The sequence below is a fragment of the Mesoplodon mirus genome (genome assembly GCF_964341445.2).
Source record: "Mesoplodon mirus genome assembly, chromosome: 8".
Classification (NCBI taxonomy): domain Eukaryota; kingdom Metazoa; phylum Chordata; class Mammalia; order Artiodactyla; family Ziphiidae; genus Mesoplodon; species Mesoplodon mirus.
This window is the reverse complement of record NC_138984.1, coordinates 21,606,829-21,620,956: the sequence shown is the minus strand read 5'-3', so window position 1 is coordinate 21,620,956 and position 14,128 is coordinate 21,606,829. Positions and strand designations below refer to the sequence as shown.

General features: G+C 49.6%; 1 protein-coding gene across 1 annotated transcript in view; it reads right to left on the bottom strand.

Moving 5' to 3' along the window:
* MARCHF4 (membrane associated ring-CH-type finger 4) overlaps positions 1 to 14,128 on the bottom strand; it is a gene marked incomplete at its 3' end in the record, with an annotated part of 99,079 nt that overhangs the window by 23,191 nt on the left and 61,760 nt on the right. The window contains exon 2 of the mRNA XM_082631136.1: positions 1,184 to 1,339. Within this exon, the coding sequence (XP_082487262.1) occupies positions 1,184 to 1,339 (156 nt within the window). The remainder of the gene's footprint in view (positions 1 to 1,183; positions 1,340 to 14,128) is intronic.

Sequence of the window (14,128 nt, the reverse complement as noted above, 5' to 3'; positions counted from 1 at the left end):
CACCCCCAGAGCACTCGCCCTCCTGGAGCTGCAGGATAGACTCTCTCCCACCCCCTCGGAGAGGAGGAGAGAGACAACGGTGCCCAGCTGCTGAGTTCCCACCCTCACTAGCGTGCTGGTTAATTGATTACGTGGCAGCTTAACTGGCTGACCGTGCGTTTGTGGAGGTATTTTCAGAAGCAAAGCACGCTCTCTCTCTGTGTGCCTCGCAGGGGGAGCTGTGTGATTTGGAGGATTTACGACATAGTGCAGGACCTGCCAGCTCCTTGGGGGTGATGAATGTATCGGAGCAGGGCGGGAGGGGTCGGGGAGGACCCCTGGGGTCCCTTAGTTCTGACAGGTCCAGCCCTGTGTGAATCTGTTTCGCAGAGCCCACCCGAGCCCTGGCCCTCCTGCCCTTGCCCTGCACAGGACAATCTTCAAAGTCTCTCCCATGTCTTTCTTCCTTCTTGCCCCCTCTTCTCTTTTCCTCTGCTTCCCTCTCCTGTCTCGTCTCCATTTTTCTCTAGTCTCTTGTCACAGGAAGGATGGTCTGTGGACCAGCAACATCAGCATCATTTGATAGCTTGTTAGAAACACAGGATCTCAGGCCCCACCCCACATGCCTGAATCACAGCCTGTGTTTTGACGAGATTCCAGGTGAATGACACATTCAAGTTTGGGAAGTACCACTGAGTCTCCTCTCTCTTTGTTTCTTCTTTTCTGCCCTTAGCTTTATCACTGTCTTTCTCCTCACCCTCCCACCCTATCTTTTTCCCCTCCTGCACTCATCTGTCCTCTGGTCTTTCTTGTTTTTTCCTCTCTCCTTCCCTTCCTCCCCTCTTTTCTTCCTATTCCTTTTCCTTATCTTTCTGATTTCATCCATTCATTCAGTCACCCATTAGCCCACTTATTCTCTCTCTCCCATCTGATTCTCCACATTTCTTTACTTCTATATCTATTTCTCTCTCTTGGCCCCAATCCCTTTCTCCTCTTCTGGCTGAGGCTTCAGAGAAAACACAAAAATTCTTTCACCCCCTCCTGCCCGGTTGCCATCCGCGGTCTCGCCCACCTGACCCATCTTGTTCTTTTTCTCCAAACCACCCAGACTCTAAGGTGACGTCGTCCTCCCGCCGAAAAGCAGGGGGTGTGGGAAACCCCGGGCCGGAGCCCCAGCACCCCAGCGGGCAGCCCCCGGTTGTACCTGCAGAGGGTTCTTTGTGCTGATGGCGATGACGTGGTACTTGTAGTAACACAGCTCGCAGCTCCAGCAGCCCCGCTCGCTGATCCACTTGATGAGGCAAGGCTGGTGCGTGCACTTGACCGAGCCGTCGCAGCGGCACGGGCTCAGCAGCTCCCCCTGCAGGGAGAGAGAGGCGGAGCGTGGTGAGGCCCGAGCCCCGCCGTCTGGGGGTGGCGTTGGGGGTCTGGCCGCCTGAGTGCTGGTTTGCCCCCCAGCCCTCCCTGTCTCGGGGCAGGCCAGACCACAGGCTTAGTTGCGAGGCCCCAGACACTAGGGGGGAGGCCTGGGCTCCGGATACCCAGCTTCCGTGAAGTCAACTAACAATTCTGAGCCCCCCGCTCCTACTAGGTACTGCCCAAGTCCTAGGGTTTCTGTGGAAATGAGTCGGGGGATTTCTGTGGAAGCCCTCTGCCATCCAAAGGGGGTGTCAGCCTACACAGACTTCTCTTTAAAGGCTCAGCCAGGGGTCTCAAACTCAAATGCTCTCAGGATCAGACAGGTGACACAAGTGACAGAAGCCAGCTGGTGGGGATTAGGGCCCAGACCCCAGTTAAAGGGACAGCCATTATCAGCTGTACATGTGGGAATCTAGGTGGCACTTTTTAATGTAAAATATCCCCATAGTCAAATGTCAACAGCGAATCCAAGTTTTGAATACAACATATTGTAAGGATCCTTTTGCCTGAGTCCGGAGCTCTGGTCCTGAGCTTTTGCACTCTTCTGAAGGACAGCCCATAGAGACCCAGTTCCCCTCTGTGAAGCCTCTTGCCCCTGGTCCCAGAGTGACAAAAACATAGCAGGCAGGCCTGAATCCCGGGGACCTAGGAGGCTGGGCAGGTGCCCTCTCTGAAGGCCTGGGGCCCTGTGCACACGTCCCTCGGGCCTGGTTGGGAGTGACTGGGAAGCCCAGCCTGGCGCAGGCCTCGAAGCAGGGAGGCAAAGACGGTGGCTGGATTTGAAGCCCCTTGTGAGTGGACCGCAGAGCTGGGCTCAGTCTCTGGAGCACCCTGCGACCATACGTCACGTGACCACGACTGAAGCCTGCGTCTGCTTCCTGCTGGGCCTGATGCTGTGGCCCCAGAGTGCCTCCTTGAGCCTCCCTCCCCGCCTCCTCTTCTCTCCTCTCCCCTCCCTTTCCCCTCTCTCCCCCTGTGTGTTCTTTTTCTCCCTCCTCACTCAGGGTCTATCATTTCTTCTTGCTGACTCGGGTCCACCCAACGCCTTCATATACCTTCTCAGGGACTTTAGCAGTGGGGCCCACCCAACTCCCCAACCTGTGCTTCCTTCTGACCTATCCCATGGCCCCCCCCTTCCTTATTTCCTATGCCCTCCCTCCCCCAACTCATCTATTTTGGGAAAATGTCTTCTGTCTCACTCCTATCAAAGGACCCAGGAACTGCCATGCACAGCCCCATTCCCTACTCCCCACGCTGATGTATTTGAGATATGGCCACTTAAGCCATGTCTCTGTTAGTTTGGGGATTTCACTATTCAGGAAACCACATCTTGTTCCCAACTTTGAATAAGCAGGCACAGGAGCTCCTGACCTATAAGTTACAGAGCTTCATTTGTATATTTAATCATGCTCTTGGCTGTAGACTGTAGAACTAGCCATTTCCTCCTAAGATGCTTGGAATCATCTTTCCCTTTCACTTTAACTTCTATCATTCAAAGACTGCCCCTTGGCCTGGATGTGTTCTAGAGTGTCCTTTGGCACCTGGTATACCTGTCAAACTGCTTCTCTGTCTTCATGATGGTTCCAAAGCCACCTCCTACAGGGAGTCATCCATGATTTCTCTAGGTTGAGTGCAATGCCTTGATCACTGAGGGCCTTATCAGCACAACCTTATGAGGCTCTCTGCCTATGCCTGTCTACCTCCCAGAGGAGCCCTGGAAGTCAGGTATGGGGGGGGTCATTCATCTTTGCACCCCATTCCCCCAGCACCAGCCTACTCTCAGCAGGTCCTCAACAACCTTTGTGTTTGAGTGAGTGAAAACATAAGTCAGGGGTCTGCTCAGGTTTCCTGCCTGGCCCTGAGGAACGGGGATGAGGCTGCCCACTCCATAAGAATGGGAACCATGTCCATCTTGTTGACCTTGGGACCCCAGCACCTCACTCAGTGCCCAGCACTCCCTGTATATATGTACAATGAAGGAACATGGTGGCCGAAATGCTCAGGGTGCCTCATCCCCATAACGTCCTCCCTGGTTCCCTACTCTGATCCTCCAGTGCTGACAGGCCCTCTCACTGTGGCTGAAGGCCTGGAGCCTTCCTATACCCGCCGTGAGAGCACTTCCCCATGTGTCTCTGGGTCACTAGAAGCAATATGTATCTTATATCCGTCTTTGCACCCTTAGCACCTAGTACAGTGCCTGAAACAATTAGACAATCCATCCCACTTTTTTTTTTTTTGTGGCCGTGCCCCATGGCATGTGGGGTCTGAATTCCCCGACCAGAGATCGAACCTGTGCCCCCTGCAGTGGAAGCACAGAGTCTTAACCACTGGACCGCCAGGGAAATCCCACACTCCATCCAACTTTAACAGTGCAGTGAACACACAGCTGTTTGATGAATAAGAGGTTTTGCTCCTCTAGGACATGGCCAGCCTCTGGCTCCAGGTGGGCAGCGGTGGCTCCAGGGAGAGACGTAGAACAGGCAGGAGATGCCCACATTGCCGGGCACTCACCACAGCCATTGAGGCCCTTGGTATGGAGAAGCTGCTGTGTGGTTCTGAGAAAAAAAATAGGAGGCTGGGGAGAGGTGCTGAGGGAGAGGCAAAAGCCCTCATTATTCATGGCAGTATTTCTTAGGCTCGTTAATTCTAAAGGATGAGCTGGGTTTGATTAATCGGGTTGTTAAGCAGCCATGTCAAATTGCCAATCAAGTAAGAGACATTACTTCCGGTCCCTGCAACGGTGCCAAGCAACAGCAAAGGCTGTTCTCCTTGCTTTCCAAACGGCAGCCATGAGACAAGGGAGGAAGAGCCGCTGGCCAGGCATAACTGATAACAAGACCTGGGCTCTCCATCGTGGCTCTGGATGTGGGACCATCACTGGAGCCCCCCAGTTATCTAGAGAAGGAGGCAGCATGACCTGGCCTGGTCCCAGTGCCTGGCCACAGGCCAAGAGGCCAAAGGTATGCAGTTTCCCCTGGAGCTTCCAGTCCCCCATGCTTTCCCTTGACACCGGTCAACCCAAAAGGCAGGATAGGGACTTGCTTTCGGTGCCACAAATATTAGAAAGCAAGGGCACCAAAGATGTTAGAAAAGTTTAACTTTGATGAAGGAAGCAATCCAGGATTTTAGAAAGAAGAACCTGCAAAGAAGCTGTTTTAACCTTGGCATTCACGTAAGTTTTTTAATTTTATGATTTAGCATATTTTTATGTACATTGGGGAGGAGGGCCATAATCTTTTTTGTGTTTAGGGCTTGTAAGAGGCCTGAACCTGGACACTGTACCAGCTTTGACTGGTCAACCTGTGCTTCTTCAAGAAAGAAAAAATGGAAATGAGCCAATAGCCAGACAGGTTCAGGTAAGACTGAAGGAAGGTGTTCTTTGCAGTAAACTCTATTAAAAGTTAAAATGGTGGAACGTGGAAATTGAGGTGATAAACATCTCTCAGTATAACAGAGACCCCTATTGAAAAGGTTAAATGACCAACTCAAGGTTACTCAGCCAGGGACTTCCCTAGTGGCGCAGTGGTTAAGAATCTACCTGCCGATGCAGGGGACACCGGTTTGAGTCCTGGTCCGCGAAGATCCCACATGCCGCGGAGCAACTAAACCCGTGCGCCACAACTACTGAAGCCTGCGCGCCTAGAGCCCGTGCTCTGCAACAAAAGAAACCGACCGCAATGAGAAGCCTGCACACTGCAAAGAAGAGTAACCCCCGCCCACTGCAACTAGAGAAAGCCTGCACACAGCAGAAAAGAGCCAACACAGCCAAAAATAAGTAAATAAAATAAACAAATTTATTTTTTTTTAAAAAAGTGGTCACTCAGCCAACCAGTGGCATGGCCAAGAATGTAAAGCCGGGTCTTTCTGACATCAGACTCTGAACTTCTCACCACACTCTGCTCATGCCCCCCTTGCACGTGGGTTCCTCCTGTCCCGCACCTGTGCCCATGGGTCTCTTTTGTGGTCCAGCTCCAGCCCTTCTGCCAAGTCTCCCATGACTGCCAGCTACAGACCCATCTTCTCTCCCTGTGTCATCACCCACAGTTTGGCTCTTAATCAGCCTTCAGTTGTTTCCTCTGGGATTTGGGGTGCTCCTGCATAACCCACAGGACTGGGCACGTCATAGTTGCACAATAAAAGTGCATTTACTGTCTGGACAGACACCAGGGTAAGGCAGAGGACAGGCCCCTCTGGCCCAGCTCCTGAGGGTCCAGCCTTTGGGCTGGAGGATTATTACAGACTCGTCTGCAGTGTTCAGCAAACTCCACAGCACAGAACAGCTCATTAAATGCAAAGGGCATCAGACACTTCCTCAATGAACAGCTTGGAGCTTTGGGGCCCAGAGATCACCCTGGGAATGACTAAGGCAAGAAAAATGGATCTTCTCTAATCCCCGGGCCCCCATGGGACACAGTGTAAGGGACAGGTGAAGAGCATGGTTTTGGGAGAACAAGTCCTTAAGTTTAAATGCCTCTTCAGCTCTTACTGGCTGTGCAAACTTGGGCAAGTCTCTTAACCTCTGTGAGGCTCTGTTTCTTCACCTTTCCGTTGCAGGCAACTCTTACCTCCTCAAAGCCTGTCTGTAAGAATGGAGTGAGATCATGCATGCAAAGTGCTGGACACAGAGCCTGGCCCAATTAAGTCCTCTTGTGAAAATATTCCAATTCTAACTCGCCTTTCCATAAGGACTTTAGTTTCATAGTTTTTTCTACTACAACTCTAATCTATGCTCTGACAATCAAATAGGTAAGACGGGAGCCATGCCTTAAGTAAAGGGTCAACTAAGCCTAGAGGGAGGTTGAGATAAAAGAAATGCCTAAGAGAGTCCACCCTGATGAGGTGGGGAAGGGGTCGGAACACAGGTCTCCCTTCTGGCCCAGGACTGTCCTCTGTGTCACCAGGGATCACTGAGAGTGTTTGGGGGCCCTCTTTCCCTGGGGAGGCTGAACAGGAGGCCTTTTGGATGGGTGAAGTGGGGTCATGCTAGAGGCAGGACAAGGTTATCCATAGCCCTTGGCAGTGGCTGAGCTGGTGTGTGGGGAAGAGAACAGGATGGATTTTCCTTGCTGCCAAATAACACAGCAAGCTGCAGGCGCGAGACTCCAGTCGTGTCTCCATTCACAGATGTCTTTCTGTTTATTTCTGCCTTGCTTCCATTTTTCTCCCCTCTCAATCTCAAAGGACTTGCTTCTGGAGTCCTTAGGTTACCTAGTTGCCATGGCAGTGGCAGGTAAGCCAAAGACTTCCCTTTCCACCCACATGGGCACCAGGCATCCTTGCCACTGAGCAGAAAGAAAAAAATAGTCTAGTGAAGCAAAGACAGCCCCAGTCCTGCTGTAGTTTGCATCTCTGGGAGATCAGAACAAAGGAAACAATAGCCTTGGTGTGCAGTTTAGGGACATTTCCCTTTATTGAGACTAACATGGTGGTTAAGAGCTTGGACCATAATCCCACACAGATTCGGGTATAGCCAGGCTCTTATAATCTGTGTGATTCTGGGTAAGTTGCTTAACCTCTCTGGGCCTCATTCAATCATTTGTTTATTCATCAAATATACATCTCGTATGTTCCAAGTTCTTTTCTAGGTGACAGGGATACAGCAGTGAATGCTACTAATCAAAATTCTCTAGTCAAGAGGGACAGATGTTTTAAAACGATAAACAAGTAAACTATAAGTACCTGAGATGTTGTTATGTGCTATGGAGAAAAATAAGCAGGGAACGGCTTCCCTGGTGGCGCAGTGGTTGAGAATCTGCCTGCTAGTGCAGGGGACACGGGTTCGAGCCCTGGTCTGGGAGGATCCCACATGCCGCGGAGCAACTAGGCCCGTGAGCCACAACTACTGAGCCTGCGTGTCTGGAGCCTGTGCTCTGCAACAGGAAAGGCCGTGATAGTGAGAGGCCCGCACACCGTGATGAAGAGTGGCCCCCTCTTGCCACAACTAGAGAGAGCCCTCGCACAGAAACGAAGACCCAACACAGCCAAAAATAAATAAATAAATTAAAAAAAAAAAAAAAAGAAAGAAAGAAAAGCAGGGAAAAGGAAAATGGAATACCAGGGAGGGGACAAGTTGAAATTCTAAAAATGGGGACATTTGAGTGAAGACCTGAGGATGATGAGGAGCAAGCCATGCAGGTATATGGGGCTGAGCAGAGAGAACATCAAGTGCAAAGGCCCTGAGGCAGAAGCATACCTAGCATGTTCTAGGGACACAAAAGAGGCTGGTCTGTCTGGGCTAGAGTGAATGGAAGGACAGCGATTAGGACATGAGGTCAGAGATATAATGGGGATCAAGAATGGGGGACAAGGGCTTCCCTGGTGGCACAGTGGTTGAGAGTCCGCCTGCCGATGCAGGGGACACGGGTTCATGCCCCGGTCTGGGAAGATCCCACATGCCACGGAGCAGCTGGGCCCACGAGCCACGGCCGCTGAGCCTGCGTGTCCAGAGCCTGTGCTCCGCGACAGGAGAGGCCACAACAGTGAGAGGCCTGCGTACCGAAAAAAAAAAAAAAAAGAATGGGGGACAAGTCAGACAAGGCTTGTGGGCCATTTTAAGGACTTGGCATTTTTTGTGAAGGAAATGGAAAATCAAGAGCTTGTTTTGAGCAGTGGAGAGTGACATGATCTGACCACGTGTGACAGGATGCTTCTGGCTGCTGTATTGAAAATAGACCAGGAAGAAGTACGGGCCAAGTAGGGAGCCAGGAGGCTGTAATCCAGGCGAGCGGTGATGGTGTTTTGGACCAGTAGGGTAGCAATGGAAGTTCTGAGAAACTTCTGGATATATTTTTGAAGATAGCAATGGAAGTTCCGAGGAAGTTTCTGGGTATATTTTTGAAGATACAGATATTAAGATTTGCTGATGGATTGGGTGTGGTGGATGAGAGGAGAAAAGTCAAGGATGATGAAGGTCTGAGCAGTGAGAAGGCTGGAGTGTTGCCTTCAGCTGAGATGGGAAAGACTGAGGTGGGGGGCAGGTTTTGGAGGGTAGACTGGGAGCTCATTTGGAGATGTGTCAATTTTGAGATGCCTGTTAAATATCCAAGTGAAGACATGAAATTGGGATGGCAAGATATATTTGTCTGGACTTTAGGGGAGAGGTCCAGGCTCAAGATATACATTTGAGAGTCACTGGCATACAAATGGTGTTTAAAGCCACGAGCCCAGGAGCAAGTGCAGGTGGGAAAAGGGAGGGATATGGGGGCTGCTTCCTGGAGGATGCCAAGATGTCGGAGCTTAGGAGATGAGAAAGAACCAGAAGAACCTGAGAGGGAAGGTCAGTGGGCTGAGAAGAGAATGTGATGTTCCAAAAGCCGAAGAAGACGACAAAGTCTTTCAGGAAACAGGGAGCCCTGTCAAAAGCTGCTGTTGGGTCCAGTTGGATAAGAACTGAGAATTAACCATGGATTTGGCAAGTTTCCTTTCTATTTCTTCCATTTTCTAGATTAAGCAAAGCCATGGACTGAGAGTGAAGGTGTTGGAGGTGTTGGAAGTCTGAGAACTGGCATAAAATAGTCATCTGGGAGAGTTTTAAGAGTGATTAGACTAGAGAAATAAGTAGAATTCCTGGCAGCACTGAGGGTCCTTTCTATTAAAATAAAATGGCTCATCTGTGAAACTGGGGGAGGAGGGTAGTAAGAGAATATATTTAGCACCCTGCCTGGCACACAATAAGGTCTCAGTAAATGCTAGGCGAATATGGAAAAGGTTATAATAGAGGTTATGGCTGATCTCCTTGTCTCTAAGGCCACCTTCTCACCTACGTCAAACACTGATCAATTTCTTTCCTTCCTTTCTCCCTCCTTTGAATAAGATTCCCTTCTTATTAATAATCCTCATGTTATAAACATCTCACAGTTCTAACAAAGTGCTTTTATAGACATTATATCATCTACTACTTCAATAACTGAATGAGGCTAATAATTATTTCTCCTGCATTACTCTATGAGGGTACCCACTCAGAGAGGTTGTTACTTGCTCGAGAGAAAGGCAGGGTAAGGCTCTGAAACCAATTCTGCCCATCGGGCTGCCCACACCCACAGCATCTCTGCCCACTCCCGTGACCCCTGCCTCCCATCCCTTCTCCCACCCCCAGCAGCCTTGTTCATCAGATCCTTACCTTTCCAGCCCTGACAAAGAGAGATGGCCTTGCTGAATCCCTGTTCACGTATGAACGCAACGGCAGAAACGCTTTTCCCCTTTGCCCCTCTCCTCCGAACCCAATTCCAGGCAGTGTTCACCGGGTATTAACTGATGTGGTGGTTAGAGTGGTTCTAACTCCCCCTCTCACTCCCACCCTTGGCCGGGGGGAGACACTTGTTAAGTCAAAATTAAGAGTCAGTGATTTGGGGGAGTTCCCTGGCGGTCAGGTGGTTAGGACTCGGTGCTTTCACTGCTAAGGGCTCGGGTTCAATCCCTGGTTAGGGAACTAAGATCCCGCCAGCAGCGTGGCATAGCCAAATTAAAAAAAAACAAAAAAAAGGAGACAGATTTTTTTTTTTTTTTTTTTTTTGCGGTACACGGGCCTCTCACTGCTGTGGCCTCTCCCGTTGTGGAGCACAGGCTCCGGATGCGCAGGCTCAGCGGCCATGGCTCACGGGCCCAGCTGCTCCACAGCATGTGGGATCTTCCCGGACTGGGGCACGAACCCGTGTCCCCTGCATCGGCAGGCGGACTCTCAACCACTGCGCCACCAGGGAAGCCCCTAGAATTTCCCGTCTTGAGTGGAGTGGAACGGAACCTGTGCATATTGGAGTGGGAGCAATGGGCACAGGAATAGGAAAGTTCACTGAGATTGTGGAGGAGCACTGGGAGGAACGCCAAGGAGAGTCGAGACTCTGCAGTGCCCATCCTAGGTAGTCTCTATGAGGAATGACAGTTGACAGGGAAAGCAGAGAACTGCCTGGCACCACTCCTGGGACTCCACGTGTTCCGGGGGACCAGCTAACAGGAAGGTTTCTCAATAACATATCCTCCCAACTTTATGGGCGCCACCAAACTGGTCCATGATATCGACCAACTATTTGTGCAGCTGTGATCTGGGTTGGGCGAACAAAGCTGGGAGGGAGGAGACAAACGGGGAACACAGATGGGGCCAGTGAACAGAAGGAAAACCTAGAAGCTTTCAGTGTCTTCTTCCTGCAGGACCCCAGGCAGTGATTTCTTGATTCCACAGACGGGACAATGTACCCTGGAATCGGGATCAAGAAAGATGACCTATCAGGCTTCCCTGGTGGCGCAGCGGTTGAGAGTCCACCTGCTGATGAAGGGGACACGGGTTCGTGTCCCGGTCCAGGAAGATCCCACATGCCGCGAGGTGGCTGGGCCCGTGAGCCATGGCCACTGAGCCTGTGTGTCCGGAGCCTGTGCTCCGCAATGGGAGAGGCCACAACGGTGAGATGCCCGCGTACTGCAAAAAAAAAAAAAAAAAAAAAAAGAAAGATGACCATGAGGACGTTCTTACCAGCAAAGGTTGTGGTAGATAAACAGGAGGGGGTGTGGCTCCTGCTGTCCAGGAGGGCGATAAAGCAAGTTTCCCCCTTCTCTCTGGGAGGCAGGCTGATTGACATGATGACCTTCAAAGATCCCCATGGCCCTATAATCCATTATTATATACAGACAAGCCATTCTGAATTCTCTGCATGTTGTGTCAGGCAGTGTACAGGCAGCAATTTGTTTTCTGGATGGAGCCATTTCTGGCCACTCACCCATAGCACTTTACATGCTCCGTTTCCAGCCAGGCCAGGCCCAAGCTTCTCACTACCCCTCTCAATGGCACCAAGACCAAACCCTGGCTTTAGGAGACCCACAGTGTGTTAATACTGGTAGAGTAAATACAGAATTGTTGCAAGATAATTCGATTTAAAAAAGAAAGACTCTATTACTAAGTAGAAAAAAAAAAGATTTAAGGTCTTAATGAGCTCTAGTTATCTACACTGAATTCAATTAACTGCATAATTATTTCTAGTTCTCTCTTACCAGCAGCTTACTTTTACAAACACACCACACACACACACACACACATATAATCTGCCTCCCTCTTCATAGAAAAATTTCCAGCTTTCCTGTTCATCAGTTCAAAAAAAAGGGATACAAAAAGAGACATGGAAAACAAACACACAAACCCCAACCAAACCCTCCAAACCATGTTTTTCTATTTGCATGATAATTATTTTATTCCTGCAGTGTTTTTCTCCCTTATGTCTGGTGTAAGACAAATGTACCTATTCCCTCTAACTGCCTCTAAATTTACTCAACTGGTACTAGGAAGAAGAACTTAACCTTACAATAATTGAATTTAAATAACATCCAATTCCGTAAAGTCAAACATGATCAGCATAATAAACAAACCAAGCGCCACAAGGGCTGGCAGAAAGAAGGTCATATTTTATGTGGCTATTCATAATCATATCCGTATTGCTAATGACCTAAATGTGCCATATACTGTCCATGTATCTTTCTGTACAACTTACCGTTACCATCGCCATTGTTACCAAAGAACTAAAATTAAAGGCTGATTTGCCCTCAGTCCTTTGCCTGACTTAATAGGAAAACATAACTTTGATAAACCTTCCTGGCCAGAATTGGACTATTTGCATACAGCAGTGGGCTGGGCCTGTGTCCAAGGTTCCAGGCCACCAGGCTGAAATTTCAGAGATTCCAGGTCACCGTGTTCTCTTTCTTTCCCACAAGTCAGGCCAAGCCAAGGGCACAAGTCAATGGCAAGGTGAGGGCAATTACTCAATCACCTCCTGCTAGCTGCCTTCTTAGTACAGGGAGAGGGAAGGATAAAACAGATACCCCAGCTCTCCATCCACCCAGATGTCTCAGTGTTTCGTAAAACCCCTCCCTCCCCAAATCTCCTTTCCTCACGTGCATGTGTTTCTACCCCCTGATATGGGGTAAAGAAAAGGTCTTAAGCTATGAGCGTTTACAGCTCCCACTCCTCTTTCAGGTAAGGCTGTGAATGTGTGCGTTCATAGCCCAGCTGAGAACTTGGCGATGCTCTTGGTAGTTCAGGGAAGGAGCCAGAGTGGCTAATATGATCTGTGTAATAGACAGCTTAGCAAGGAAAGGGAAGGATGAGGGGGAAAAGGAGATTTTTGCCCTATAATTTCCTCTGCCTGCTTTTTTTTTTTTTTTTGGATGTTCGGGGTAGGAGTTTATTAATTAATTAATTTATTTTTCCTGGGTTGGGTCTTCGTTTCTGTGCGAGGGCTTTCTCTAGTTGTGGCAAGCGGGGGCCACTCCTCATCGCGGTGCGCAGGCCTCTCACTATCGCCGTCTCTTGTTGCAGAGCAGAGGCTCCAGACGCGCAGGCTCAGTAGTTGTGGCTCACGGGCCTAGTTGCTCCACAGCATGTGGGATCCTCCCAGACCAGGGCTCGAACCCGTGTCCCCTGCATTAGCAGGCAGATTCTCAACCACTGCGCCACCAGGGAAGCCCCTCCTCTGCCTGCTTTTTAAAGAGCCTGCAGTACACACTGAAAGGCTTTTCAAGTCTTTCTCTGTATAAGACTTGTATTTCTACTTCACGATGAACTTTGTTCAGATTATATTCCATTTAGACTGAAAAATCTGAAGCCCAGAGAGGGCAGTGGCCTTTTCCAGGGTGGTGCAGTGGGGCAACACTGCAATAGGAAAAAAGGACAGACATCTCCCTCTCTGGGTTCAGAGCTTCAGAGTCGGTCCCACATCCCTCGATATTGATGCCTCTCCCCAGGCGATACCCATTCCAGAGTCTGCTGGAAGTTCAGCCCAGTTCTTTTCACACCTCTCAAGGAAGTGTACTATTCCTGAAGTCTTGGCCCCAGTTCCCCGTCAGGAATAAGCCTGCTAAGGAGAATTGGAATTACTACGGCAGCGTGTGAATAGATGCCAGTCTGTTGACTCCAAGCTTCTGCTAAGCTGCTCCAAGTGGTTGTAGCTTCTGTCATCTTGGCAATTTTACTTTTTCTTTGAAAGAATTCTGTGTCTCTTACTTCTGGAGCTGGGAAGAGGCGTGGCCTTCAAAGACCTTTCTCTCCATCCTCCGGCGTCTGATCAGACTGCCTGTCCAGCACCGTCCTTGACAGATGGGGTGCTCCTGTTTGACATAATGTTGGGGAGGGGGACCCCAGAGTGTCCCGTGCTTAACAGTGCTTCCAGTCTTCCCTCTCAGATCCATATTATGAAAACCAATGCAGGACAAGGCCAAAGCTTACAGAACAGCCTAAGCCTCTACACTTAAAGATTGGGGGGATATTTATGGACCAGCAGTGCTTCCCTCCAAAAGATGCTGACTGTAGCCCACCGGCTCCTTTTAGGAGCTGTTCAGCGTCCTTGGTCAAGCTCTGGCTCTCCGGCACCTGCCCAGGAGACGCACATGCTAGGAAACGCTTCCTCAAACCTACCCAGATTCTCAGCCTTCACCATGGTGTTTAGGCCTGATTTCGTTTAATTAGAGGTGGTATGTAAAACATTACTTCCTTTTACTTGCCTTTAACCTCTTTCAGGTGACAAGGTGGTTAAGCAAGAAATCAAGACTTGTTTCAAAATAATTTTTTTTCTGGGATTTGGCAACCCAGTCCATGTTCTCTCTCTCCTTATACTTCATGATTGTTTACAATTTTATTCATCTTCCCCTCAGCAGTGGTCCCTTCAACTGAAAAATTCTAGTTTTAAATCCTATTCTCATGTCATGCATCATTTCAGCCACTTTTTTTCTAGACCTTCACCAGTCTCGTAGGTTT